At 40.0% G+C, this 22,953-nt stretch overlaps 2 protein-coding genes across 3 annotated transcripts; one reads left to right on the top strand and one right to left on the bottom strand.

The window, feature by feature from the left end:
• The first annotated feature begins 68 nt into the window (after window positions 1–68).
• On the top strand, window positions 69–10,799 carry cep41 (centrosomal protein 41). The gene is made up of 11 exons (XM_078256510.1): window positions 69–159; window positions 493–556; window positions 682–729; window positions 1,029–1,090; window positions 1,392–1,461; window positions 1,693–1,831; window positions 5,824–5,990; window positions 6,081–6,148; window positions 6,808–6,922; window positions 8,384–8,605; window positions 9,235–10,799. Exons 1-11 carry the CDS (start codon window positions 127–129, stop codon window positions 9,360–9,362), a joined length of 1,116 nt encoding a protein of 371 aa, XP_078112636.1. The 5' UTR covers window positions 69–126; the 3' UTR covers window positions 9,363–10,799.
• Window positions 10,800–11,272: 473 nt separating this feature from the next.
• cpa5 (carboxypeptidase A5) lies at window positions 11,273–18,788 on the bottom strand. 2 transcript variants are annotated; one of them, XM_078256505.1, is made up of 12 exons: window positions 18,684–18,788; window positions 16,486–16,689; window positions 15,943–16,024; window positions 15,648–15,782; window positions 15,361–15,465; window positions 14,477–14,578; window positions 14,074–14,175; window positions 13,851–13,961; window positions 13,255–13,345; window positions 12,329–12,528; window positions 12,068–12,152; window positions 11,273–11,847 (listed from the first exon to the last, which is right to left on the bottom strand). In XM_078256505.1, exons 2-12 carry the CDS (start codon window positions 16,551–16,553, stop codon window positions 11,660–11,662), a joined length of 1,269 nt encoding a protein of 422 aa, XP_078112631.1. In that variant the 5' UTR covers window positions 16,554–16,689; window positions 18,684–18,788; the 3' UTR covers window positions 11,273–11,659. The 2 variants fall into 2 exon arrangements, with proteins under 2 accessions (XP_078112631.1, XP_078112632.1); XM_078256506.1 differs by having other exon boundaries at window positions 18,657–18,748.
• Window positions 18,789–22,953: the final 4,165 nt, after the last annotated feature.

The following is a 22,953-nucleotide window of genomic DNA, read 5'->3' as shown; positions in this document are numbered from 1 at the left end:
ATATCATATGAAACTGCTCAGAGGCGCAGTGTCAGCTTATCTGATTGGTCCGTGAAACAGCACTGACAAATCAGCACCGAGATTGTTAAACTTGGAAGTTGACGTTTGGTATTTCGGTTTGAAAAGATGTCGCTCAATCGGGGCATCGGCAGTGTGCAGGTAACGTTAGTTAAAAGACAGCATTGCCTATTTTATTTACCTGCTAACTGGTAATATTGCACTATCGATAATATCATATAGTGTCAATACAGCGTGGGGCAATAGAAACAAAGGTAGCTATCCTTAGCAAGCTAGCTAGTTAGCCATGTTCAGTGTTAAGTTACCATATCAACGACAGTGCACCTGTAAGAATCATGTAGCTAGTTAGCTAAGTTAGCTCTTTCTGATAGCTCCCAAGTTTGCAGGCTAACGCAACTACTGTCAGCATTTGCTCCCAGTCTTAGTTTCTGGTCATACAGCTAACATAGACCCATGGTTATCTTTTCCTTCTAGTACCTGAAAAAAAGGATACCGAAAAACGAAAAGTATCAACATGTCAAAACAAGGCTGGACACAGGTATCTTGTCCATGTACAGATGTACTACAATGTTATAAACTAGTGCCATTTGTTATGACTAAAATGTCATATAAATGCCTTTTTTGCCTCTTAATTATGGATGTTACTTTCATTTTATGCAATAGGGTGCAGCCTCACAAAGTATATGGAAAGACTGGAGGAGATTAAAAAAAGTGAGTAACTCATTTGAAGGACTCAGAACTGGCAAGTCACGTTAATTGTGCATATGTTTATAAGTATCATGTTTTATCTTTCTACTCTACTATATACACTTTGTTTGATGCACTCATACATCTCAGATATTTTGGGTTTTGTCTGAGGGTTTGTCAGTTGTTAAATCCGGCTTCTGAAGAAAAAATATTTAATTTGAACTGTTCTTTTTCTATAGATGAGATATTCGAGATATTTCAATAAATATTTCTCCGCTAGCCTTTCTTAGATTAAAGTATTTTTTTTTTCCTTTTTATTTCAGATTACAGGTATCGAAAAGATGAAATCTTCAAGCGGTTAAAAGTGACAACGTTTGCACAATTGGTAAGCATTTATGTTTATTTCCTTGCAATACTGTAACGTCCTGCAAGATTAACATGTCATACTTAATGTAAAATCCAGCCAACAGTTATTTTTTGGAGACGAGAGAAAGAATGCAGTGAGAAACCCTGATCCATTCACAGTGCTTAATAATTAATAGACTATTTGTGTGAATAGTTTTGGACAGACAGCTCTGAATTCATTTAGCTTGGTTTGTTCCTTCATTTACAGACTCCAAGATACAATTTTTGCACTTTTTCACAGTAAAAGCATCTTAGTTTTCTAAACTTGTTTTTCACACCAGATACTTCAGGTAGCCTCCGTATCAGACCTGAATGAAAGTGAAATTGACGGCGAATCACACGGCCCGGAAGGTAACTAGCAGAGTTACTCATTCACTTAACATTGTGACATTTTATTTATCTCCAACTTCGTACTAATTGGGGGATTAACATTTTGAAACAAAAAAACAAAACAAAACTTGGGCCACTGCCATTATTTGTACTGGATATACTGCAATGCAATACAGTATGATGAAAGAATGCAAGCTCTAATAGGACTGTAGGTGACAATCTGTTGATCCCCCACTCCCTGCTGGTTTGCAGACAGTCTGTCAATGGTGTCTGATGCAGACCTAGAGTGTCTGTCTGAACACACCAACGGCTCCCCGAGGCTTCTTTCAGATCGTCAGGATACAGGAGACGCCAGGGAAATCTGCTACTCTGCCAGGTCAACACTGCTGAGGTACCGTACAACTCTGCACTCTGTAAAGCCTTCCTGAATACCTTATACTGTACACAACACACCATATCACTCGGAGATTCAACCTTCAGTGTTAACGGGTCAGCCCACTGAAATTACATTAGCTGTAGTTGTATCTAGCATACTGCTGCCGATTCAAAACACAAACATCGCTTCTGCCAGGCTCTCGTTTACTGTGTTAGGGCACCTTCAGACCAGGACACAGCGGGTTTTGGGGCGGTGGGAGTGTCACTGAAATGGCCCATTTGTGTGACGGCCTGTTGGGTTAGCACATGTAGACTTCATACATTATTTCCTTCAGATCGTTTATAGATCTCACTTGAAGGCAGCTTTATTTCACGGAGAAAGAAAAGAGTCTGGGACTGTGCTTTGTTGTTGCAGGAAACAGTCAGCTGTTACACAAACTCCTAAGCAGTTCAGTGCTTTTTTTTTTTTTTTTTTACCCTCATAGTGTTTTAAAACTTTCTTGTGGCAGCAATAGAGGCAGTGATGTTTCCTTACTTCCTTTACGAGACTCTCGCACCGCCTTAAAATGGACTGAAAAGTCTGATCGACGGTTACATGATTGGCCATTGTATTGTCTACCCCCTGTGGTACCCGCTGCTGCAGCCTAAACTCACTACACAATGAATGGGCAGATCTGCATTTTTGCCGCACTGCCTGATGACCGACGCAGAAAATGTGAATGCAGGCTTACATTCAGTACATACGCACACAAAGGGCCCTATCTTGCACCCTGTGCGGCGCAAAGCCCGACACAAGTGTCTTTGCTAGTTTAAGACCAACGCAGTTGTCAATTTCCCGTCCAGTGCCCACGTCGTTTAAATAGCAAATGCACCTGCGCCCATCTTTGCGTCCATGGGCGTGCTGGTCTTACAGGGAGGTGTGTTCGGGTGCATTCTTGGCGTATTGCTATCTTGAGGCAGCGGGAAGCGCCATTGACCAACAACAACCTGGTCTAAAGTCAATAATGCAGCATTTCATTATTTTAACAGCAAATTAGTAAAATGATCCTAGGCTTATGCACAGTGCGCGCACTATGCTTGTTACACACACACAGGGAAGTGCAGCAGCACACAAACACGCAAAAGATTACAAATAAAAATATTACAGTGCAAATCCGCCATCATAATAGCAATGCGCCAAGGTACAAACGCGCCTGGCTTTTAAAGGGAGATGACACTCTGATTGGTTTATTGCATGTTACGCCCAAAACACACCTATGAATTAATGAAGACACTAAGTACAACCCTTTTGAACCATGCGCCCGGCGTACGGACCCTTTTTTCCGCCGTCAAACTAGCAAAAGTGGATTTGGACACGCCCCAAACGCACCTGCGCCAGGCGCTTCACGCCGTGCGCTTAGATCGTTAAGATAGGGCCCAGAGGCTCACACTGTCTTACTCAGTCACGCCCAGCATCCAACAATCACAACTCCTAGCACACCTGTGACACTGCACCCTGCCTGTCCCACACCTCCACCCTCCTGTATACCGCACAATTACCTCGTTAAAAATGTTCTTAGCGTCCCCTCCTGTCACCTGTGTCCTCTTCCCCCCCCACCCCCATCCAGCTTGAACAGGAACCCCAGGAGTGTAACTCTATCTGTGGGCTCTCCAGGGGGCCACGGGGGGGGGGGTGCTCTGTAATGGCAGAGCTTTTACTTCACCTTCACCGTGTGCGAAGGACAGATGGAGAGAGAGAGAAAGTAGGACAGCACTGGGGTAGACCTACACAAAGGGACAGTGGTGTGCTTCTAGTGTTTGGCTCAGCTCCATACTCACTCTCATTTGCTGCAGTGAGTCTTTTCCCTCTGGGCTCTGGTTTCACTTTAACTGGTTCGACACTTGGAAGATCAACCCCTCCCTGCCTTTAGAAGAAAAAGAAAAAACATTACTGTCCTGTACTGAATTATCATAGCAAAACATACAGACAAGGAACGGAACTAAATAACTAAATAAATAAAGATATTATTTTTACTATTATTAATTACTTATCCTAAAGCTATAGTGTGCAACTTTTTTTTATATTAATGAACGGCTGTTACATTCAAGCCATTGCCAAATGAGACTTACTAAGCCTATCAGCTCCACAACATTGTCTTTGTATTTCTCAGAATGGCTATGTTTACAAAATGGTGGCTTTTCTTTTTTTTACGTCACCGCTGAGAAAGAACAACAGCAGCATTCCGGTTCGGAGACAAAGAGGACATAACATTTACAAGATAATTCTCTTCTGAAGAGTCCATGTTTTTTTTTTGTTTTTTTTTAATCCTCCGTGTTAGCGACTGCGTGGAGGAGGGTTGGTGCACGATCACTGAAGTCATGTGGATCCTCCAGTGTTGTTGTCATTACTAACATTAATAACTCCTCATGGGGCGACAGAAACTACGCACTATAGCTTTAAATGAATTCAAACAACACATTTACACATAAGTCTTTCTGACACACGTATTACAGCTAGGGCTGGGTATCGTTAAAAAAAATGTCGATACCAGTACTGGTGCTAGGGCTGGGCAATATATCAATATTATATCGACATCGATATACAGTCGTGAAAAAATAAAATAGTAAAACTAAAGAAAATACTTTTTAAAGCTTTCTGTAAAATGTAATAAAATAAACATGCAATTTCTGGTGAGGAATAAATTAGGACACCCCCACATTTTGTCCCACTTAAAATGGCTGAAATCACACACAGGTGTATCACATCCAGTGCACATGATTAGAACATTGCTGCTCAGCATTTTGAAGGAGGCTTGCCCTTATTTAAACCTCAGACATTCAGTTTGGTGTGCTCCTGGCTGTTGACGTGAGAGTGAACGCCATGGTGAGATCGAAAGACCTGTCTGAGGCCTTCAGAAAGAAGATTGTTGCAGCTTATGAGTCTGGTAAGGGATTTAAAAAGATCTCAAAAGAGTTTGAAATCAGCCATTTCACTGTCCGGAAAATAGTGTACAAGTGGAGGACATTCAAAACAACTGCCAACATGCCCTGGTCTGGCCTTCCAAGCAAGTTCACCCCGAGAGCAGACCGCAGGATGCAAAAAGAAGTCTCCAAAACCCCTAAAATGTCATCACGGGACCTACAGAAGGCTCTGGCGACTGTTGATGTGAAAGTGCATGCCTCTACAATCAGAAAGAGACTGCACAAGTTTAATCTTCACGGGAGGTGTGCAAGGAGGAAACCTTTCTCTCCAAGAGAAACAACTAAGGCCAGACTGAAGTTTGCCAGAGAGAACGTAGACAAAGAACAGGACTTCTGGAATAATGCTCTTTGGACAGATGAGTCTAAAATTGAATTATTTGGACACCAGAACAGAGGACATGTTTGGCGCACACCGAATACAGCGTTCCAGGAAAAGAACCTCATACCAACTGTGAAGCATGGAGGTGGAAGTGTCATGGTTTGGGGATGCTTTGCTGCAGCAGGACCTGGCCAGCTCACCATCATAGAATCCATCATGAATTCTACAGTGTATCAGAGGGTGCTTGAGCAACATGTGAGAAGGTATTTGGTCAAAAATATCGTGATATTTGATTTTCGCTATATCGCCCAGCTCTAACGTATACCAATACCGTGACTTTGATACCGGTTCCTACGATACTTTTTCGATACCAATTTTAGGTAGGAGGAGCTGAAAAATAAATAAAATGATTTGTGCCGTAATGTTATTTATTTTTGTTTTTATTTTTCAGCTCCTACTATGTGAGCCCTGCCTCTGTGCGTAACGTAGTTTTTACTGCCTGCCTCTACGACGAGTAACGCTAAACAGCCAATCACAAGCATTATGAGTTCTTAGTAGAAGCATGCCGCTGATGAAATGTACTCCTTAGGTATTGAAATTGGGAATTGAATGACAAGGCATTTTTTCAGTACTCAACACGATAGAGGGACTTCGGTTCGGTGCCTAAAAAGTATTGAAATCGGGTACGCAGCCCTAATTACAGCCTCCTATCTTTTTACCCCTCACAGTGTTATTAATGGTGTGGGAGAGCTGAACGTCAACAGGAAACATCAGAAGATGGAGAATGAGTCGGTGTCCGGCCCCGAGGTAGCCGACAGGCCGTACCCCGACTGCCCCTACCTGCTGCTGGACGTACGGGACCGTGACCAATACGACCGCTGCCACATCATCAGCGGTAGGTGGCAGGAACATCAAGCCGGATCATCCAGCTTCTCATGCAAAACATGTCTTTTGCTGTTTTTAATCATCTCCCTCTCTCGCGCAGCACACAGTTTTCCCATCGCCACGCTATCTCGAACGATGAACCCCTACACCAAAGACGTGCTGGAATATGTATCCTTCAACTCAAACTAAACGGACGTTTTTGTTTCACGTCACAAAATCAGTGTTGTGGCTTTTTGAAGTTACAACTGACGATTTGGGGGGGAAAAAATGGAATTGCAATTTTTCTGCCAGATGTTGCGATTACGATTCAAATTGCGATTTTAAAAAAAAGTTCAATATTCACTGCGTGTAACCGATAAAACATGTCACGGAGCATTATAGCACGAGACACCATCAAGACTGCTCTACATTCTTACGCAAGGATGAGAACATGGATATGAATTTCGAGCAATAAGTGTTTTTCTTTTAATAAGCATGGAACATTGAACAGTCAAACACAGAACTAAAAATAAAATAATAAAAAAATGATTCCAATAAAACAGTTCAATAGCAGCATCTACATATTGCACCTTCTACCATCATGTTAAATGAAGTCATAAACAATACAATCCACTGAAAATAGGACATTTCTTTAAACAATCTGTGATATTTAACATTATTCAAGCACGTATCCTATATAAAAACAGTAACTATAATAATAGGAGGAATCAAAAAATTCCTTCACGATTAGCTAATGGCATTCTTCCAAATCGCAAAACGATTAATCGTCCAGCCCTACAACTGACCCTACAATTGACTTGTCTGAACTTAACTCCCAACCTGTGCAGAAAAATACAGCAGGGAAGATCATCATCGTGTATGATGAGGACGAGAGAATAGCCAGCCAGGCGGCCACCGTCATGTGTGAACGAGGATTTGAGAATCTGTTTCTGCTGTCTGGAGGTAAGGTATCAAGTTGTCTAGTCCACTTTCAGCGTGAAGCTGTCACCTCATGTATCGTGTATAATCTACTAGGGATGCACCGAATCCAGATTTTTGGGGTTCGGCCGAATACCGAATCCACTCTGGTTAAGATTTAATACCCTAATCCTGCTCCCATCCTCAGTCCATTACCACAGTAAACACATTAATGAAGTAAACAAATGGTTAACACAAGTTTTTAGCTGTGACTGGCCTTCCTTTGCCGTACCTGAAGTTGCTGCATTCTGGCTGCTGTCTGTAGATTCCTTCATGCACAACTCGTATTCTTTCGGATGTCTCATACGCAAATGTTTTAACAGCGGCGATGTTGTGTATTGTTTAGGGTCCTCGCCACCACGAGACAAATCGGCATCGCTAATTGAACATGTAGCCGGACTTGAACGGCCTTCTTTTGACTGAAAGCACTGCCAAACGACACTTTTTCTGCTCACGAGTTCCATTTTCACTTTCTCCCAGCCTACTGCATTGAACGCTCCACCTACGTAAACGCCTTCCCGTAATCAACGGCGGCGTCATTACGTCGACCAGCGTAGCGCGAGCGTAGGGTTCGGTTAGGTGGGAAAAAATTCTAAGGTTCAGCAGAAACCGAACCCCGTCAAAAAGCCCAATATTCAGCCGAATCCTGGATTCAGCACATCCCTATAATCCACGCTATGTGGTTATAGTATCTGACTGATTAAAGCATTTATTAAACTAAAAAAAAAAAAAAAAAATTGATTACAAAACTATTCAAATCATGTTCAGAGCAAATAATCACCAGTTGCCTAGTAGTATCCCGGGGTTGGTTCAACTCAGAGAAAACACACACACACACATTGAGAGGAATCTGTATATTCCAAAAACCACCAATAAGAACAAATATGAAACTTCACTGCATTAAGACAAAGGGTGTTAGTCTGTGGAATAACTGTAATAATGACCTGAAAAAAACTTTAAAAAAACTCTTCAGAAACTAAATATTGAATGGCTATGAGCTGGACCAGTGATTTCTTGTTTGGTTCTTTCTTGTTTGTCTTGACGGTTTAAAGGTTTTTGGTTCATCTGTTGAGATTATTTTGTTGTTGTTATTGTCCAAACAGTTTGATTTGTTCAAGCCGACCGAGTTGAACATGGAAACGAGATGGAAATTGGATTTCTATTAAGAATAATATATACATATTGAGAGGGGGGTAGAACCAGAACGGTTTTCAATTTCTTTCTACCCCTTTTGAACATGAACTATATAACTTAAGTTGCTTATTTTTTGTTTATACGTTGCTAAGGATCCTGTCTGTCTTTTTTTATTGCTTATAAGTTTTATGTTGTGTTTGTATTTTTTATTTTTTTTACATGTTCAATAAATTGACCCAAGGCAAAGCCAGCACTGTTGCAGGTTCAATGTATGAAAAGGCGCGATCATCCCACTCTGCTGTCCTCTCCCAGGTCTCAAGGTAATTGCTCAGAGATTTCCAGAAGGGCTGACGACGGGCTGCATCCCGACCTCGTGCCTGTCCTCTCCCACACCCAAGGGGAAGAAGAGGTCCGTGCCGCCGCCGCAGCAGCAGCCGTCGCAAGCAGCAGAGAAGAGGTGGCGGTTTGCATCAGACGAGCTGGCCAAGATCCAGGAACAGCTGGAGGAGATACTCATCCCCAGTAACTCCAACAGTAAGACCACACCGTCAGAAACGTTTGCATTTGCAGAGCATTGTTAGTGCTCATATTCTGCTCATTTTCAGGTTCATAATTGTATTTAGAGGTTGTACCAGAATAGGTTTATGTGGTTTTAATTTTCAGAAAACACCATATTTTTGTTTCTCTACGTGTGATGGATTGTATGCTGTGCACAAATACTTTCTAGGTTACGCTAGCAATTCATTGGGTTTACTGTAATTGATTAAAAGCATGCCAGTTGAACACTATCTCCATTTTTTCCTACAGTTAATACCAAATTACATAGTCACGCTTCCAGGAACTTTTCCCATGAATTTGAAGTTCATTGTCTTTTCTAGGAAATTATAGGAAAATATGGAACCCGTAACATAAAGCATTACAGACCAGTCGTATCATTCTGGAATCTCTAGATCACAAAAAGAGGCTGGGAAAGAAAGAATCCATCCCTCCTAATATTTCTGCTCCATTCGCTCCATGAAATTCTGTTCTCGGGCAGATTGAAGTCATGAATCCAAATTTAAGAGCAGAACTAGAGGAAGTTAGACTCACGATTGTTGTTTTTTTTGGCATTGTCTCATCACTTTGCTACCCTTCAGTATTGTTTGCATGTGTGTTCGCCGTAGGCCGCATGTCCAGCCGCATGTCATCCAGCAGCTCCCAGTCTCAAGCATCCAGCGCTCGGAGTCGACAGAGTTCCTCTACAGCTGGGAGGGACAGCGCCAGGGCTCAGAGCAGTAGACCCTGGAAATAACACCACCACCACCCCCCCCTCTTCAACAGCACAGATATACCCAAACAAACATACCTCCAACACACAGTTATTTATTTCAGGTTACGTTACCACGCTCCACAACTGTAAGAAACGCAATTTGTTTGTCCCAGTGTGCAAAATAATCCTCTAAGAGACAGAGACAGAGAGCTGCTGTACAGTCAGAGGTGGACAGGAAACCCCACACCTTCTATATTACATCAAATTGGATACATACACGTATGTTTAAATGTATACATTACGAGTTTGTGGCGCCCCTACCAAACAGATGCTGAATATGGAATTTTGGAAATTCCACACACCTTGGGAAAGTTAATAACACTGCACAATGTCAACGACACGCATGTTTTAAACTGTAATTAAGACTTAATTAACAGTATGAAATTAAAAACAAATGGACAAAAGGAACAGAACAAAGACATTTCATTTCAGACTCCTCAGTAACCAGTGTAATACCGCATTCTTCATCTTTACCTCTAGAGATTTATGTCAGACTGAAGTATTTTCCCCTCAATGTTTTTTATTTTTTATTTTCCTCATAATATTTAGTAAATGGTGTATATTTGAATGTCTGCACAGTGCCTCATCTGTGACCCTGAAAACTGATGGATCTTTTTGCACTCATTTATTTTTAATGTAACACTATTCTCATCCATTTTTTTTTCCCACCACTTTTTGAACCTGTACAGATAATGACTTCATTCTGTTGATAATCTGTACTTTTGTTTTTCCATTCTGTCCAAAAAAGGTCACATTTAGCTCCATCACTATGACAGCCACCACATAAATGGCATTCCTAAGAGACTTTCTCGCTGGAGACAGAATAATTGAATGTTGATATGAAATGAAGGATATGCTGGGAATCTATGTTTTACATGAGATGTAATTCATAGAAATAATGTAAACGAGCTTGATCCATTTTGTTAAAGCTGTGCTGTATTTTTGTAATTTTCTCCACATTGTGGACATGATGTCTTATTGTGATTCCTTAACTGACGGTACAGATAATGCTTATACGTGACTTTGGTTTTCTTTGTGTGTGTGTGTGTGTGTGTGTGTGTGTGTGTGTGTGTGTGTGTGTAAAAAGTACTGTAAATTGTGATCACACTAACTGAATGGCTTTCACCCAGATAAGACTGTCATCATTACAAAATTGCAGTGTCACTAAAGGAAGGAAACGGGCCTTTTGTCATGGCTGTAACAAAAAGCACTTCAGTACCCACAGATGCATTTGAAAAACAGTATTGATCAGTTTTTGGGTTTTTTGCCATGGTGGTGACTTATTGCATGGTTCTTGGTAATTGTTTTTCTTCTTTGGAGCCCTTTTTTGCGATTTCATTCTTAACTCACATTAACGATCTGAACACATTACTTTGTTTGTAAATGAAAGTCAAATAAAGTGTAAAAATGTCTGCTTTATCAGAATTGCTTCTTTGTCTTAATAAGGCAGGTGATAGGCATGTTGACAGAACAAATAGCAGAAGCGACTACATTATTTATTCATTTCAATAACTTTAAATTAAATCTACTGTTTGGAGAGGGACTGATCTAATTCGCTAGTGTTGTGAAACAATATGATCAGGATTGTTTTGTAGTTTGAACATTATATTCACAACAAATTGTGTTCTGGATGAAAACTGTAACCACCTCTTACTCTGTGCTGGTTACATCTAGGTAAAAACCTGAAAAAAATTAAACAAAAAATGTTTTAATTTCCTTGGAATAAGCCCAGAATAGAAACTGACGTTTTCATAATAATGCTTTTAGGGTTAGAGTATTTATGGTTGTATCCCACAAGCATAGTTAGATTGGCGTAAAAAAAAAAAAAATGACCAGGATGAATACATTGGGATCAAACAAGACAGGAATAAAGTCTCACTCTGTGCCACACCAACGTTTTTGTACGTGTTTATTAATTTATGGTTTAAACTCTCTAAAAAGCAGATAAAGATTGATTGATGAGAATCTTTGTAATGAGAGGTTTAAAGGATGTGGAAATAATGCATACAGAGGTATCAAACGCAGACGTGCATAAACATGTTAATAATGTGCATAATACATGTTGGACATGCCCAACATGAACCCAATTACAAAGCTTTAAAATCATAAAGAAAAAGAAACTGCAGATTTCCAGTGTACTCGTTTATTTTAGTTTGTTGTTTTCACTATGTCTAAATGACATATGATAAAGATGACATTTTAAAGGTGACATTTGCCAATGATATCCCCTCCACAGGGAATTTCACTTGTGTACACACACACACACACACACACACACATTAGTAGGTGTTCTTGGCGGTGTGATCCATGATGGCCATCAGAGCCAGCCATGTCTCCCTGGCGGTGGGGATGATCTGATTGGCTGGCAGAATGAAGCCGTAACGGCCGGTGTCCCTCAGCTCGAAGGTGTAGGAGTACTTGATGCCCTGGTTGTAGGTCCAGTCAATGGTGCCACCACTAGCTTGGTCTAAAATTGAAACAGGTATTGCTCAGGGTATTTTTTATATGAAACACAGGCTTTCAGTTGGCAACCACAATGGAGCTTGTCAGCTCTGGGGGCAATGGTGAACATCTGATTTCTTTAAGTTCAACTTGTCTTTCTCAACTAAACTACCATTGGTTTCCAATGGTTCTGATTTATGTCACAGTTAACACCAGTATGTAGAATTTAAATAATTCTGACTTACAGATGGTGTTGATGATGCTGCCGTATCTGTAGCTAGTACCGTACAGGGAGGCCAGGTCAGTGATAGCCTTCTTAGCCAGAATGTGCTGTGGGAAGAGATTACCATGATCACGCACAAACGTCTATTCATAGTCTTTCATATTGCTTAGGCATATTCTTCAATTTTAAGCAGTACAGGCAAAACTACAACAAACTGATGAGCCCAGAGAAGAGATCTACAATCAGTTTACCTAGATTGATCAAAAGGGAGTGTGATTCTTACCAGCTCCGTCTGGTCCTTGCATGGAGTCGCGGTGTAACCGTAGGGGTACAAGAGCATCTGGGAGTAGGAATGGATGGAGACAAAGGCCTTGAAGTTACCGTGGGACTTCACAAAGTCCACGATGGACTTGACCTCAGACTCAGAGTGAGCTCTGGGTCCATGGTAGGTCTCTGAGCAGGGGTTGTTGCTGGCACCAGCTCCTACATGGGGATGTATACAGAGTCAGAGAAACTGCTAGAAAATGCCACCATCTGTCTATAGACACCTTTTGAACACTTGGTTCCTTAGACACTAATACTAATGGTATGGAGTGTATCCATAATGTGCAAAAGCACAAAACATGTCACAAAATTAACAATAGCATGACTAAACCACCAAAATATGTTCAATTGATTCATTGTATTGTGTCCTCTGCGTATTAAAGAGCAATTTGTGGCAAATCTGTGTGATTGCGCTGCCATTTTGGCCAGAGCTCTCTTGGATAAAGTCCATCCTGTAGCCCATCCTGTTCAAAGCCACTGTGTGTAGGTAATTTGGCACCATTTGGTGGCAGTATCAAGCATTACACTGGCAGACAGCAATGCAAGTCAGTATTAACCAAATATTTTTAAAGCTATAGTGCGTAGTCGCCCCATGAGGAATTCTAAGTAACAACAACAAAACTGTTTGCGCATTAATTAGCTTTGTAGCAACTCATTTGGCAATTTCTTGAATGTAATGGACGCTCATTAATATCAAAAAGTTGCGTACTAAAGCTTTAAATACAGGTTAAAAAAATTGAAATGATGAAAAATAATCTGTAACGCAATCAATGACCATTTTAAAACTAAACAAAAAACTCACTGATAATTACTTAAGACGGTAGGTTTAGAGTTTAAAAGCTTTAAGAATTCCATGTAATGCCTCGGTACAGTTTAAGACGTTACCTCCAAAACCAGCATCCCAGTTCCTGTTGGGATCGACTCCCACACAGCTAGAGCCGGAGTTGGGCTTTCTGGTCTTACGCCACATACGGTTCTGGAAACATCAGAGTACCTCATCATACTTTGTCACTTTTATATTTGGGGTTCATACCTTCATTTCTGTTTATGTAGCTTTGGATTTATTTATCTTTGATTTCTATGATCGAGACGGGCACAAATATCCCGTTATCTTGTGCTAATTTGTACCACCCATTCCTGGGTTCAGCTATCTGTACTGAGATGTTAGATTTGAACTCGTAAAACGTATCAATGTCTTATCAAAATCTCACTGCATACATTAGTTTTGTAGCAGAAGGCTTTGTATTCATGTCCTTGAAAATGGAATAGGAAACATATGCCATGCTCAAACTCACATATTAATAAGACAACTCACTAATTGCCAGAGTCATGACAACTTTTGGAACTTAAACAGGGTTGAAAACCCCTAAAGAAGCTTATAAAAAGTCCCATGAATTAATTAACATTGTCAATCAAAAACCTGAATGTGGCGGGGAATGATTATAAAATGAGTAAGTAAAAAGAATTCTAGAGAGACTCACTCTGTTGTGAGTGTAGTAGTAGCCATCGGGGTTGGTCACTATCTCCAGGAAGATGTCCATCCTGTTGAGGATGGCGGTGATAGCGGGGTCACGTCCATAATCAGTCACAATCTATTCACAGAAATGTCAAGAACACAATATTTAGTGCAGAAGGTTAGTAGTTAGAAGCTGCAGAGTCAGTGAATAAAAAATTTAAAAAACAATGTAATAATTAACAAAGCACCTTTTTGGCGAACCAGGTGCCACTGGCCTGAGTGACCCACTCTCTGGAATGGATTCCAGTGTCGAGCCAGATGGCGGGACGGTTGGTTCCACCGGTGCTGAACTGAAAGTATAGACGCAGTCAATTAAAGACTAATAGAACAATGAGTAAACATATGTAAAATCTTGTGTTTCCTAATACTTTTTATGATGATAGAAGGGTTTGTTTTTTACATCCTATGATGACCAGCGTTAAGATATCTCTTCTTTTCGTCAAGAAATTGCTTGACTTATCTACAATCCTTCTAGAAGAACAATGGTTTGAGTTATTTGTGGTCTTTCATTTATTTTGTAAGAGTAACTGTCATTTTTCAATTCATTTTGTAAGACTCTTCATTTGCTGAACTCCAGCCTGTTTTATTTACCTTGAGCACATTCAGGGGGCGACCCTCGTAGCTCTGACCGATCACAATCTTGCTGACCAGGTTGGGATTCTCAGCCACCAGCATGTCCTGGAAACTGTAGATCTAATCCACAGACAAAATTATGGTCTTTAGGGTTAGGGTTATGACATAATTCAATTCTGTACAGCATTGTCTGTTCTTAAGTGAGTTTAAATATGTTGTTGAAGTGCTATATTTTGGGTTGCAACATAATAATCTAGTTGGAAGTTAAGTGCTTTACTGTCTGGGCTGTCTATCTGGCCCTTATAAAACTGATGTGAGAGCTGTGTCTGTATTGTTGGCATGACGTCCAACACGTTTTCAGTGGATATCCAGCTCCGCCAGTGTTTTTCCTGTCCAGTTTGGGGACATTGCTTCTCTATTCTTTGCAGATGATGTGTTTCTGTTGGCTTCATCGGGCAGGGACCTTCAGTACGCACTGTGATGGTTTGCAGTCGAATGTGAAGTGGTTCTCTGCTGGAAAACAGTGGATTGCTCCCCAGTTAGTTAAAGTATCTCGGGGTTGTTGTTCACGGGTGAGGGGAAAATGGAAGCATCCTTTGGACTTTTTTTTTACCCCTGGGTATAGAGCCAGAACACGCTGGAGAGATTATATACCTCATCTGGCTTGGGAACACTTCGGGAGGAAATTTAGCTTAACTTGCATGCTGCTAAATTGATGGATGAACTTTGAATTGTATTTGTTCCCAAAAATGTTATTATATTATTATCCAATGCAACAAATACTATTCTGATTACTTCTTGTTTTTTGCATGAGAACCAAGGATTTAGTAAAAACTATTTCATAAAAGTTGTCTGTGGTATCAATGCTTTTACAGGAAAACAGAGTGAGTGTGTGTACTAACCTCGCTGATGGTGTGGTACCTGGAGAAGTCGAAGCTGTCGGTGTTTCTGGGCTCAGCGATACGAGCAGCAGACTCCATCTCCTGCTGCTCCTCATCGAGCATCACCTGCGGGACAATAACATTGTTCATGTTTTAGTCAGAGGCCAACACATTTTTTTCACATTTAGCTTTGGCCCAGAATCTGCTTCAAACTTCTGAAAAGCCCAATGCCAAGTGCAGTAGATTCAGTTTTGTTCCTCTTCCTAAGCCTTAGACTTGAGAGTCCAAGCTGTTGGCAGGTCTCGTACCTGAAGGTCTTCGATCATGATGAAGTACTCGATGTCCTGACTCTCCAGGTGAATTTTGACGGACTGCAGGCTGTGGAAGGGAACTCTGACATCCACAGGAGTGGCAACATCAGTTACTCCCCTCCAGAAGTCCAGCTGAAAGAAAATCATACATTTTTATTTAGGAACCAAGTCCTTGGAACAAAGAGATTTCTGTTGCAAAAAAAGAGATACAGTAAAGATAATAAAGAAAAGTCACACTTTCATTTTTATATTAGAATTTATTTAGATGTATTGTGAGTGGATGATAAATGACCTCAAACTCGACCATGTCCTCCAGGTTCTTGATAAGAGACAGCTGGGTTTCATCCTTTGCAACAATGCGAAGCACCTGATGCCTGCAAAAAGAGAACCACACCGTTTGACTCAACTCAAGATCCCAAACGAAAAGAGAGAAGTTGGCACACATGAGGTGAAGTATGATTTCCCAAGGTTGGCACTCAAAATGTGCAACAGGAAGGCCCATTGTGTCCTGTTCTGGCCTCACAAACGTACCTCAGAAAAAATAAAAGCCATTGCATTTATTGTGAAAATGGAGTGATTACTTATGTATTGGACCAGATGTATGTTGGCAGGCATCAACTGGATGTCTTTAGTTTAAAAAGTGTTATAATTGGCCCTACATATGGATTCATAATTATTTCACATTTATGCACACACACACACACACACACACACACACACACACACATATATATATATATATATATATATATATATATATATATATATATATATATATGCATACGGATCACTGACACCCTACACAGCAGTGAGAGGCTCTAGCAGGCCCACTTACCCCTCAAACGTCTCCTTGCCGAGAACGGCCACAAACAGCATGGTGAGTGCGATCAGCCCCCTCATCATGACTAACAGTGTGAACCTGGCAGGGCTGAACACAGGCTTTTATGACTGAGTGTGCCAGGTCACGTGTTCAAAACCATAACCTTGCTTAAGGTGATGGAGGTGTGGCGTCAGTGGATGGTCCCTTTCCCACACCAGCCTGGAGAGAGCAGACCAAAAGTTGCACCATGCATGTTTTTGACTTATCTGAAGTTGTGTTGAGTTTAAAAAAAAGAAAAAAGGGGGAAGGTTGTTTAAGGTCTGTTGGGTTTGGTTTTTAGTTCTGTCTGTAGGATCTAGTATGGTTCCTTATTAACTTTAATTATTTTAGGATGAGCTGTTTAATCCTTTAAAATGTTAGTCGCTTTCTTGACAAATAACACCTGTCAAGATGTGACAGTTCACAGAAGACGTTGCAAACCACAACTCAAAATGTATTCAGTTTATGATGACGTAAAACAGAGAAAAACGGAAAAACCTCACATTTAAAAATGTTTTGTATATTTTATATACATAGTAGTTGGCTATTATATTATTTTTTATTTAATAAATGATCCCTTTATCAAGTAACTTTTGCCTCACAAGTTTTCACAAGATTTATTTCATAAAAGCTTTCTTTATAGCACCAAAAAGGGTGCGCATTGTATGAGACAATAAAAAAAACATGTTCATCTGGCTGTAATTTTTGCTTTTAATCATTGTTTTATAGGAATCTCTATTTCAATAAATGTGTCTCCTTTTGTAGGTATGTGGTATATGGTATGGTTCTATTGATACTTGGTTTGTTTCATGCCATCCGACCTTCACAGTATGTCGTTATCACACACCACTATATTTGGTCACTGTGTCCTTGTCACTTTTTCATGTTGCTATTGTGTGAATAACCAGTTTATAAGAAAATGGGAACAAGTAGGCCTAACGATGCCTAATATGTAGAAACAATACAGTTGCGGCCATCCACTGCTCCACCAGCTTCCTCTTTGTTGGGGGCAAGGTCGTTGGAGGGGGGGGGGTTCAAGTGGTTGAAAAGACCCTCCCCTTTACTGCCAAAGGTCCACAATTTAAGGCTGTTTTTGTTGTTGTAATAAACAAGTGTCTTTTTAAATAATGACGGACAACAATTCGAATCACCCTCAAATAAAAATGATCTAAACCAAGTCAAAGCCCTAATTGTGTTAAAAGCACCATTCTGTGAATGTGTTACCTGGCACGTGACAGTCCGTGTGATAGGACTGGAAAAGGTGGTACATGATCTTGGTGAGAAATTTGACAACATTGTAGTAAAAAGTTTTATCGTTACATGTCACAATGGCTATGTATGTCACACCTCTGGAGCAACTAGAGGTTAAGTGTCTTGCTTATGGGACACATTGGTTGATGCATCACAGCAGGAATTGAACCCAGGGCTCCCACACCAAAGGCATGTGTTATATCCACTGCGCCATCACCACATATCACACATCAAAAAGCGTGTTCATTAAGATACCAGCAGGCAAGCTAATCCAGCACTAATGAGTGCATAAAAAGTCACCAAAATGAAGTATTTGAAACCAGCTGTTTGGATACATATACTTTGAACTCCACATGTTAGCAGTAAAACACTTTCAGACAAACTTAAAATGTCAGAGTGCAAAAAATGTCTCATCTGGTGCTTTTGCACGGTTTCATTTCAAAATGAGACATCCACCAAAAAATGTGACACCAGCACGAACAAACAGAAAACCTGCATCAAAGTAACACTCGCCACTAACATTAATAGCCAGCTGTTGCCCTTCTACTTCTATAATAATCACATTTTAGTGGGAATAGTCATCAAGAATGTTAAACATTGAGCAATGGACATCAGATAACATTTTCAACATTTTTAAAAGACACTAAAATCCAATTCTTTCCTCATATGAATACCTTTTATGTCCTTATCACAAAATATTGATCACACACCTGAGCATGTACTAATTTAAAGCCAGTTCACATGATAGTAAAGTAAAAGATCCCTGACATTACTCACTAATTTGACTTCTCTCTACTGTCTCAGAATCTGCATATTTGTGTTGCGCAACCCAGCTGATAAGAGGAGGAAAAGTAAAGAGACAGAAATGGAGACAGAGTCAGGTGTGGGAAAAACACCTGCTGGAGGGTTTCTCAGAGACTTACAGTAAAGCAAAGAGTGTGTTCCGTCTACATCCATGTGTCCTGCTGAAGTGTTCTTGAGCAAGACACTGAGCTCCTCCCTGTTTGGTTTAGGCATCACTGAAGGAATCAGCTAAATGCGTTTAACACAGGCATGTCTGAAGTCTGTTTTCGTCACAATGAAACAGCATTTTGAGAACATATAACTTCCTTATAAATGTGGTGAAATGCGTCTTCGTTAACTTTTAAAAAATCATTTAGAGAGGGTCTGGTCTAATTTAGTAGGGTTCCGGATGAAAACTGTAACCACCTCTTACTCTATGCTGACCACATCTGGGTAAAAAAGAAATTTAAATTTCCTTGGAACAACCCCAAAATCGAAGAAAGAATTAGCTGCACACATTTGTCTGGGTGTTTAAGGGGATCCTCCCTCAAGAAAAATGTTACGTTTTTCAATAAAATAACTGCAACTTCATATCATTTTGGAACATTATTATAACCATATCTGTGTCTAAAACATTGGAAAAAAGTAGTGCAGATAATAAATAAAACACACTCAAAAAGCTTAAAGACTAAACTTGCTAAAGAAGTCCAACTAGTGATCAACTATCATTAGATCTGAGAAAAGTCTTTTAGGCACATTCATCGAGCTCGGGTGCTGCCCAAAACAGCTTGGGTGCTGGGCCTAAAACTTATAATGGCAGGGGAAAACCTGCAATGTATTTATTCATTTATGGTTCAAAATATCTCTAAAAAGCAGATAAAGACTGATTGATGAGAGTCTTCGTAATGAGAATTTTAAAGGATGTGGAAATAATGCAGACAGATCTGTGAAATGCAGACGTGCATACGACATGCCCTGGTCGTAGGTCCCCAGTCAACACTGTTACCACTAGCTTGGTCTAAAATTGAAACAGGTATTGCTTACGGTATTTTTTAATTTTTATGTTAAACACAGGCTTTCAGGTGTCAGGCATAAAGTAGTTTGTCTGCTATGGTAGCGATTGTGAACATCTGATTTCTTTTTCTCAACTAAACTACCATTGGTTTCCAATGGTTCTGATTTATGTCACAGTTAACACCAGTATGTAGAATTTAAATAATTCTGACTTACAGATGGTGTTGATGATGCTGCCGTATCTGTAGCTAGTACCGTACAGGGAGGCCAGGTCAGTGATAGCCTTCTTAGCCAGAATGTGCTGTGGGAAGAGATTACCATGATCACGTACAACATCTATTCATAATTTCTCATATTATTTTGGCAAGTTCTTACATTTCTAGCATTTCAGGCAAAACAACAACAAACTGATGAACCCAAGAAAATATCTACAACCAGTTTTACCAGTTTGAAAACAGAAAATGTTTTGGGTAAAAAACACATAAAAGGCAAGGAGTATGACGTCCAACACGTTTTACTCACTAATTCTGATATTAATCACAGATTTGACTTCTCTCCGCTGTCCCAGAATCTGCAGGTTTGTGTTGTGCAACCCAGCTGATAAGAGGAGGTTTCACGGTTTCATTTCAAAATGAGACATCCACCAAAGAATGTGACACCAGCACGAACAAACAGAAAACCTGCATCAAAGTAACACTCGCCACTAACATTAGTAGCCAGCTGTTGCCCTTCTACTTCTATAATAATCACATTTTAGTGGGAATAGTCATCAAGAATGTTAAACATTGAGCAATGGACATCAGATAACATTTTCAACATTTTTAAAAGACACTAAAATCCAATTCTTTCCTCATATGAATACCTTTTATGTCCTTATTACAAAATATTGATCACACACCTGAGCATGTACTAATTTAAAGCCAGTTCACATGATAGTAAAGTAAAAGATCCCTGACATTACTCACTAATTTGACTTCTCTCTACTGTCTCAGAATCTGCATATTTCTGTTGCCAACCCAGCTGATAAGAGGAGGAAAAGTAAAGAGACAGAAATGGAGACAGAGTCAGGTGTGGGAAAAACACCTGCTGGAGGGTTTCTCAGAGACTTACAGTAAAGCAAAGAGTGTGTTCCGTCTACATCCATGTGTCCTGCTGAAGTGTTCTTGAGCAAGACACTGAGCTCCTCCCTGTTTGGTTTAGGCATCGCTGAAGGAATCAGCATTACAACGCATTAAACCTAGACTTTCAGTCTGTTTTCGTCACAGTGAAAAAAGAAATATTCTCGAAAAAAGAAATATTCTCAAAAAAAGCGTTTTGAGAATATACAACTTCTTTATTTTTATGTAATCATTTCTGCAAAAACATGCAGTAAAGAAATATGTGTTGTGTAGGAGGGCAAGGACTATTTAGTAGTTGATAAATGTACATAAAAGCCGTGACATATTTTTGTTTCCAATAGAAAGTCTTCTACTTGCTGCTGGTTTTGGCTGAATGATGTCTCTGCAGATGGTTTTTTGTGATCCAATTTTTATTTATATTTAAAACAAACAAGAAATATGGTACAGTCCAGTTGGAGTTTAGAAGACAAAAGCAAACAAACAAAACAGAAAGAATATGCAAATATATGAAAAAGATGCAGACAACATACAACAATATCCCAAAAAATAAAATATACATTTACACATAAGGAGGATAACATACATGCTGATGTTGAAGTAATTCAGTCGGATGAACAACGGTGATAAATATGCCCCAGCTTAAAGTGATCACAGTTATGCTTTAAAGCTGCAATCCATACATTTTGCACATTGAAACTATGATAAAAATGATAGAGAATCTAATGGTAATTTGGCAGTGTTTTGATTCTGTTTTTGTTGTTGTTGTCGGTATGCAGTTCAAATTTGAACATGGACATATTATTTACTAGAGGAATGCACAGTAAGCACTGCCAATATAGATGAGCACTATGGGTGCCAGGGTGTTGTATGGCCAACTAGTTATTATAATGATAATTATTAGTATTATAATAATATTCAGTCTCACCCAACAGATAAAAAAACGTCCTGTTACATTAGATCGGATTACAGGCAGAAACATTACATCAATCCAAACATACACACAACATACACAAAGTGTAAAATGTTATTTCTATGTACTAGAAAGGTGCAGATTAGTGCAGTTTATTCACTAGGTTCATAGGTAAAAAAGATCTCTTATAGATAAAGAGAGCACAAACCCTCCTGCCTCAATGGAGCCGGGGCATATAGAGACACTGATTTATACTAAAATGGGCAGGAGGGGGTGAAGAGCAAAGTATTTAAAATTCATGTTGTCACCTTGTCTTTAGCATCCTCACAATGTTACAGTTTTTCACTTTGTGAGTGATTGAAAAAGTCCTCACGACATATCTCAAAACACATGGCCAGTGTTCTCCAAAATCACCCATAGGAATGTTTAATTGATCTGTTCTAACGAAATGATAGGAGACACGATGTAAACCCCTGTAGTTAATGCTTTGTTAGTCTATATCCTCGACATTCCACTTCCGGGATTGCTTCGGTGCCGCAGGAAATTCCACCCGGATGCATGTATTTTCCGTTTCCTTCTGGTTTCTTTGTGTTGGAATTTTAAACTCCGGTGGATTTCTGAGGACTATGGTTAACTGCTCCTCAGATCTCTGCAGGGTAAATCCAGACAGCTAGCTAGACTATCTGTCCAATCTTAGTTTTCTCTCGCATTACTTTTTTTTACAGCGGCTCTGTGCGGAGCTTAGCACCGCCCATGCCGATTGTGATTGGTTTAAAGAAATGCCAATAAAACAGAGCACATTTTTCTCCCATCCCGGAATGCTGTGTGGACTAGCCAGACCCTCCTCCGCTCCGCAGCGTGTGGATGGCCTGGCAAGGCGAGACTAATGCTTTGTACACCCAGAATTTCAAGATCTGGCCTAGGGTGCAGCCCACAGTCTAGAGCTAAGATGTGAGAACAAATCAGCACATGGAGATGGCAGTTGTTGTTTCGCCTTAAATTACATTACATTACATGTCATTTAGCTGATGTTTTTATCCAAAGCAACTTCCAATTAAGTGCTTTCAATCTTGAAGGTGCAAACTCCAGACAGCAAGTAGTCAGTGCAAGTACATTAGCTTTAAATACAAACAAAACTACAACGAGCCACATGAAAGTGCAGCTTTCAGAATATATATCTTCTTTTTTTTTTTTGGTGTTACCAACCGTTACCATGTTATCATCCTCCATCAAACAGATAGCTAAAAACAATAATGTATTTCCTTTATTTAGTTTTTAATTTGTGGAAAAGACTTCCTAACTGCACAGACTGAAGGTGAAATGATGGAAATCCACAGTGTCTGCAGTCAGTACACACGTACTGTTGCA

Source organism: Sander vitreus, chromosome 8 (assembly GCF_031162955.1).
Source record: "Sander vitreus isolate 19-12246 chromosome 8, sanVit1, whole genome shotgun sequence".
In the NCBI taxonomy this organism is placed as follows: domain Eukaryota; kingdom Metazoa; phylum Chordata; class Actinopteri; order Perciformes; family Percidae; genus Sander; species Sander vitreus.
The sequence above is the reverse complement of the archived record's forward strand: the minus strand, read 5'-3'. Positions and strand labels throughout refer to the sequence as shown.

Excerpts from the sequence above, each read along its gene's own strand:
- cep41 (XM_078256510.1), top strand. The coding sequence starts at position 127 with ATGTCGCTCAATCGGGGCATCGGCAGTGTGCAG. Across the intron at positions 1,832-5,823 it reads GCCAGGTCAACACTGCTGAG|TGTTATTAATGGTGTGGGAG; the intron begins GTACCGTACAAC and ends TACCCCTCACAG. Across the intron at positions 6,149-6,807 it reads CCAAAGACGTGCTGGAATAT|AAAAATACAGCAGGGAAGAT; the intron begins GTATCCTTCAAC and ends CAACCTGTGCAG.
- cpa5 (XM_078256505.1), bottom strand. The coding sequence starts at position 16,553 with ATGATGAGGGGGCTGATCGCACTCACCATGCTGTTTGTGGCCGTTCTC. Across the intron at positions 14,579-15,360 it reads GGTACCACACCATCAGCGAG|ATCTACAGTTTCCAGGACAT; the intron begins GTTAGTACACAC and ends TCTGTGGATTAG. Across the intron at positions 12,153-12,328 it reads GCAAGGACCAGACGGAGCTG|CACATTCTGGCTAAGAAGGC; the intron begins GTAAGAATCACA and ends CTCTTCCCACAG.